Below are 6,542 nucleotides of genomic sequence, written 5' to 3' on the forward strand. Positions count from 1 at the left end.
AGAATCTGTCACCTTCACAAGGGACCCTAAAGCCCCTGCATTTGCCCTGGAGAAGATCCCTTTCCTAGTGGTGAGAATGAGGAGGGGCATGGTGCCACTGAATAGGGTCAAATTGATCCATTTCTAGGGAGTCACCTAGGAGGCCAATGGAGTGTCTGCAAAGGATGCACAAGGGGCCTCTCAGAATCAGGGAAAGCTGAGGTGTCACAGTCAACTGGGAATCCTGGTGTAGTGAAAATGAGATTTCTCAGGGTAGAACTATGACTAAAGGAACACAGCATGAAATTCACTCAAAGGGACATTTGCAAACTGCACAATTTCCCTGCCCAAGGGCCCTGAGCTGGGAGCATTTGTTCTCAGATTTCCACTGAGTAAGAAACTGCTGTCATTTTCCCTCCTCCATTCTCCGCTTTGCTTTGCCTCCACAGCATCTGCATCACGGAGAGCAGGCATGAACTTCACTCCTGGTGCCCACGTGTCTGCGTTCAGGGGCCTACCCTTTCTTCCAGCTGCCCCTGTGCCAACACACCAGCCATTCTGGGAGCTGCCCCCGGCACCAAGGGTGACTGCGCCTATCTCTCAGGGTAACCCTCTGGTGCTGTCCACTTACCCTGGACAATCATATGTGCCAGGGCTGTCCACCTTTGGAAAACATGGGCCACAACTGAGGCCAGTGGGGCCTCCTCATATTCAGAACATTATCCACACTCAGGCACCCCTCAACTGGAGGGCCCCAGGGGCCTTCTGTGGGGGTGTGGAGCATCCTGCTCCATTCCTCACAGCACCTTCTGCCCCGAGGACCACTGTACCTGCCTCAGACAGTGGAGGGATTCAAAACTATGGGATCCACTGGCACCTGGGCCTTCGCCCTCCAGCACCACGACCATTTGCCCAGATGGCCCCCATCATGTTTCCAATGAATGCGCGCCAATGGCCAGGTACAGTGTATGGGGAGGGCGCACTACCCACCTTCCCAGCTGCAGTGCCACCAGATGACACCAGCAGACCTCCCAGCGTGTATGAGAACTTCCGGCGCTGGCAGCGCTTCAAGACCCTGGTCCGCAGGCACCTTCCTCAGACTCCTGATGTGGAAGCACTTTCCTGCTTCCTCATGTGAGTGTTCTCCTCCGGCTCCCCCTTGAGCTCTGTCAGGAGGAAAAGCATGGGTTGGAAAGAGGAGGCTGGGATGTAGGGGAACTGCTCGAAAGGTCCTGAGGGTAAGGGGACCAGCTGAGACCCTTACATTCCCAGATGTATTCCCCTCACACCAGGGAATGAAACGTGCCTTATGTCAGGTGCCCATCACAGGCCTGTGAGTGCAGGCAATCTTTGTTTCCAATAATCATCAGCATCACATGGAGGACTCAAGGTCAGAGGAGGTTCCTGGGGGTAATGTGGGCCAGGAATCGAAGTTGGCTGTCTGACTCCATGCCTCCCCCAGTCATTTCACCTTCCACCATAGACCTGATTGTTCTCAGCACAAGGGACGTCCCAACCACAAGTGGGTTTAGTGGTGCTGGCCTCAACCCAGAAATCTATGGCTACCCATACACATTGTCATGAACTCCTGATCAGGACCCTCTGGTGATGTCACACTCGAGGGGAAGCTGTCTTTGGATACTGCATGGGAATGTTCAACTTTGCCCCAGTTTGTAACTGCTCCTAGGCCATTCTGTGCACCGTCTTCAGTCAGCCTGGGACACCATACATGATGCTATGGAAAATTTGTGAAAAAACAAAAAGGCATTCCTTTCTCACAGTTCTTTAGTCAGGATTCCCAGGTAAAGGGTAACTGACCTAAAATCCCATGATTGCTCTCTCCTCTCCTTGCTTGAAAAGACAGCTGGCTCACCTGTGTCCTCACAGTGTCTCCTCCTTCTCCCAGAAGAACACTAATGCCCTCATGAAGCGCCACCCTCAGGATCTCATCTAACCTTCTAAGCACTAAACGCAGTCTCCAGACACCATTCCATTGGGGGTTAGGGCTTCAACGGGTGAATGTTGGGGGATAAAAACATTCATCACATGGTACACCTCAATGATATTTGAGGAATCCAATCACAATCATGCTGGTCAATGTAGCCCTTGGTGTTAAAGTTGTGTATAAGTATCCTGGAGTCCCAATGTCAATACTTGGAGTTGAACATCATGGGGCAAATATAACAAAGGTAGGAAATTATGTTGTTGGTCTACTGATAAAGAAGGGTGACCTTGTGGACACTGATCCTGATGAATTCCAGCCCAGTGCTTCGGTCTCTGTCCCGACGAGAGCCCACCATGACCATGGAAGAGGGCCTGAGGAAGGGTTTGAAGGAATGGCAGCGCACCAGCAACTTTGATCGGATGGTCTTCTTTGAGACTGCAGAAAAGTGAGCCAGTTTTCAAGGCCCAGAGCCTACTGATGGGGGATCATGGTTTGCACAGCAAGGTCTGGTACAGCCTGTCACCTACCTATGTTTGGGCTCCGAGGCATCTAGCTCTCCAAATAGTGGCTCCTTCTAGCTTGAGGCCTGGGCATTCTCTCAGCAACAATCCCAGAAACTCCAGGCTCCATACTCTTGATTCCAACTCTGCCTTGAGGTTCAGGGTCAGGATGGGGAGGAGGTACCAGCCCAGCCAGAGGGTCTGCTGCTGCTTTGCTGGCTCTGCAGAGGGCAAAAGTTGCACTAGATTCACTCGGGCCACCTGCCTGGGAACTGGTACCTCTTTATAGAGTGAGGTCCATTATAACTCATCAAAGTGGCCACTACTTCAACCTGATGTTCCAGAAGAGGGTGGTGGTGGGAAGTGCATTGTCAGGGCCAGCCACCACCTCAGGTGCCCCCAGGACATGTCTCTGGTCCTTACTTCCTTTGCTCCATATAATCCCAGCCTTTCTAACAAGGGAAGGGAAGAACCCACCCTCATTGGAAGAAACCCAATGTTCTCAGCTTAGCTTTCACTTCCACATGACCCTGCCTGTAATTTGGTATCCCAGATGATCCTTTCAGGGCCCAAGGTCCCAGCCTCAGTACCCCTGAATTGGGTCAGGACCTCTGGTGTTCCCTGATATAAATCACATCCCTGACCATTTTCGACAACTAAACTGATCATGTGGTTCCTGGCAGAAACAGGAGAGAGCCAGAACAAGGATCAGCTAGGGGCCCTGCCTGGGTCCCTCAGATCTGATTCCCTTAAGGTGCTAGTTGATGTAGTGTTTCCCGAGAACTGTAGTTCTTCCTCTGTAGCAGCTCCCTCCTGTCACTGGCCGGACCTACTTCAGGAAGCAACTCCACATTCCTGCCACTAGCTCCTGACTGATAGCTTAGAATACTCCATAGCCTAGAATCCCACACCAGCACCTGCCTGGTATGGCTAACCTGATTCTCAGCTCAGCCTGTGCCTGCCTTACCCAAATCCCATCAAGGTTCATGGAGTTTGAGGCTGCAGAGGAGATGGAAGATCCAAGGATGCAGTTGTCAGGGGTCTTCCAGTGCCGACCTCCTCCTGCAACTCCGAGGCTGGAAATCCGAAGGCCTCCAGTCCCTGAGGCTGTCCAACAGCCAGGTAGGGTACCCACATTCACACAGTAGTCTATGATAGTGTCCAAACAGTGAAAAAGGCCAAGGCAAGTTGTTGTCCCAAATAAGAACTTTTCCTTCAGTATTGGAGATTCACTCTTACAAGAAAAAAAGCCCCTAACACCTGAGGTCCCTGCCACTCAGCTATGAACTGTGTATTGACTGGGCCAAGTACGGATCTCCTTTCTCTTTTTGTCTATCCAAAGAAACAACACGAGATCTGCCTGGGACTTGGGTCCTGGTAGGGTAGAGTGCATGCATTACCAGTCACTACAAATGTCCTCCCACTTGAATCTCCTAGATGTTGCATCTGGTGCACTATTATATCCCTCGGTTCCTGGGTCAGGTTGTCCTCATGCATGGCATACCAGGTTAAGTCCCCTGAACCCTGCCTACTACCAAGTATTTGGGATGAACATGGAATCCTCATTCACACACCACTCTGGTCCTCCCTGTCCTAGCGTGCACCTCCAGAAAGACCAACCCTAAGGTATGGTCCGCCCGCTCATTAGCAGCCAAACCCAAGGCACCAGAGACAAAGGTGCCTGAGACCAAAGCACGCAAGACCAAGGCACGCAAGAACAAGGTGGCCAAGACCAAAGGGCCAGAGAACAAGGCGCCCGAGGAGATCCCACCTGAAGCCATCCAAGAGTACATGGACATCATGGATGAGCTATTCGGGCCTACAAACTTTGCCACGTGGGAGCCCTCCTACTTGTCTACAGAAGAGCTTGGCGCAAACTTGGGAGAGGAAGGACTAGAGCAACAGCCAATACAGGATGATTTACACCCACATCCAAGTCTCCTGAGCTATGTTGATGAGAACTTTGTCAACAAGGTGAGCTGGGCCTACAATCTTGGTGTATAGAAAGTTTCGGCACTCATGGAATTCAGTTTCCTGGCTTAGAATCTCAGATTATTATTATTATTATTATGGTGTGTGTGTGTGTGTGTGTGTGTGTGTGTGTGTGTGTGTGTGTGTGTGAGTGAGAGAGAGAGAGAGAGAGAGAGAGAGAGAGAGAGAGAGAGAATGTGCATGCACACATGTGCACTCATACATGGGTGTAGCTGGTAGTTGGGATATAACAACCCCATGATGCAAATGAGCATGGGATTATTATTGCTTCCTCTTTCTCCTAGAAGTCCTCTTGACTTGGGGCCATTTCCTCCCAAGTTCACTCACACTCTCTTCCTTCTCATCCCAGGCAGAGAGTATAATTCATCCTCGCTTCCTGGAAGAAATACTTTCCAACAAGCCACATATAAATATCTTGGCTCTGACAAAAGAACTGGAGCAGCAGGAAAGACACACCACTGACCAGGTAGAAAGCAGAAGGAAGGTCTCCCAGTAGACCTGGGGTAGGTGGTACAGAAGAGAGGCAGGGACACCTGATAATAAAGTGCAGGGACGGCAGGAACAAGAGGGGTTGGGACGAAACAAAAGGTAGACAAGGAGAAAGGGGCACCAGGTAGAACAAAGGAGGTAGAGACACGAGGGTTTCCAGGGTTTCAGAACAGACACCAAGGCACAGAGCAATACCTGGCAGACTAGGAGACAAAGGGACACAAGTATACAGGAAAGGGAATTACCACAGGTGGAGAGGGGAGCAAGGGATAGCAGGTAGATGAAGAAGGCACAGGACCTTACTCATGTGGCCCAGAGGATGTTATCATTATCCTGTCTGTGATGGCTCCCTGAGTGAGTCTGTTCCAGGACACATGATGTAGGATGGAAAAAAAAAAGGAAGGAGACATGAGAGCCATGGAAGGGTTCAGGATATCAAGCAGAAAGGAAGCCCAGGGGAGTGTCCAGCAGACACTCAGTGTGTTTTTATGAGACCAAGATGAGTAACAGATCCACTTCCCACTGAAATATGATTGTCCTAATCCCTGTGGCCCATTTCATGCATGAAGAAGAGTTGGCCAGTGCCCATATCCTCCTTCATCTTGTGAAGAAGCACCTTTGCAGGTGCCTCAGGGTCATGATATGTCCCAACAGGACACAAGAGCTTCTGAGGCAGCTGCCAAACAAGGTGCAGAGAAGCGGAAACATCACACTGATCAAGGGGCCAGCACGGAGGACTGGTCCACAGAGGTGGCTTCCCAGGTCGTGAAGAGGAGCAGGACCGCCGAGCCAGAGTTGCTGGGTTCAAAGGACACTGCTGTCCTCCAAGGCTGTCAAGGGTCTTCTTCATTGGGGACCATCCACTCCAACCATCCTCCCCAAAACGGCAGATCCTCCTCCTTAAACCTGGGGAACAAAAGTGTAGTGGGTCCCAGAAAAGCCACTTCTTCTGGGCGGCCACATAAGACAGCCAATGGCTGCAGTGTGGATGAGGACCTCCAAAGCCTGGATTTCCTCCTTAGCTCCCAGCACCGCCTGCTGCCCTGGGAACTGTCCCGGAGCCAGGCCCTTCCAATAGAAACCCTGTGCTCAGGAGATCAAGAAATCCAGGCCCCACCTCCCCAGAGAGGACTCCTCAGCTCCCACCCTCCTCCAGGTGCCATGTCCATGAAGAGTGCTCTCACTGGACGCACATGCTTCATGAAAAACACGCCCTGCACTGGGCCTCCCCTCCAGGTCACTGGAGGGCAAGATGTGGATCTGGAGCTGGCTCAAACCTCACAGCCTCAGAAGAGGAAGTGCACATCATCAGGCAACCAAAAGAAGAAGAGGCCCTGAGGACAGTCGTGTTGACTGGTGGCCTCTGGGGTGGCTGCCCCTCAGGCAAGATCTCACCTGGCTTCATTCTGTGTTGGAAGGTCCAAAGGTTCTTCATCACATAGGACAGTTCCTGTGGGTTCTCAGAAAAATGTAGGGAGTGGGAGGGTATAGTAAATGTAGAAAGAGGGTAGGGGGAGGTACTGAGAGGGGAGGGTCACAATGTTCAATCCTGGGTGGGAAACTGTACCTTGTTTGACTGTCACTGGGAATAAAGGCAGTTTGGTAGGAAAAAAAAATCTCCAGCTTCTGCCATGTTT

The 6,542-nt window shown here is 51.4% G+C and overlaps 1 protein-coding gene across 1 annotated transcript; it reads left to right on the plus strand.

Annotated features, from left to right (window-relative positions):
* The first annotated feature begins 451 nt into the window (after nucleotides 1-451).
* LOC144369729 (NUT family member 2F-like) lies at nucleotides 452-6,243 on the plus strand. Its single transcript, XM_078029837.1, has 6 exons — nucleotides 452-1,113; nucleotides 2,241-2,369; nucleotides 3,407-3,546; nucleotides 4,022-4,398; nucleotides 4,766-4,882; nucleotides 5,560-6,243. Exons 1-6 carry the CDS (start codon nucleotides 452-454, stop codon nucleotides 6,241-6,243), a joined length of 2,109 nt encoding a protein of 702 aa, XP_077885963.1.
* Nucleotides 6,244-6,542: the final 299 nt, after the last annotated feature.

This window comes from Ictidomys tridecemlineatus, chromosome 13 (assembly GCF_052094955.1).
Source record: "Ictidomys tridecemlineatus isolate mIctTri1 chromosome 13, mIctTri1.hap1, whole genome shotgun sequence".
In the NCBI taxonomy this organism is placed as follows: domain Eukaryota; kingdom Metazoa; phylum Chordata; class Mammalia; order Rodentia; family Sciuridae; genus Ictidomys; species Ictidomys tridecemlineatus.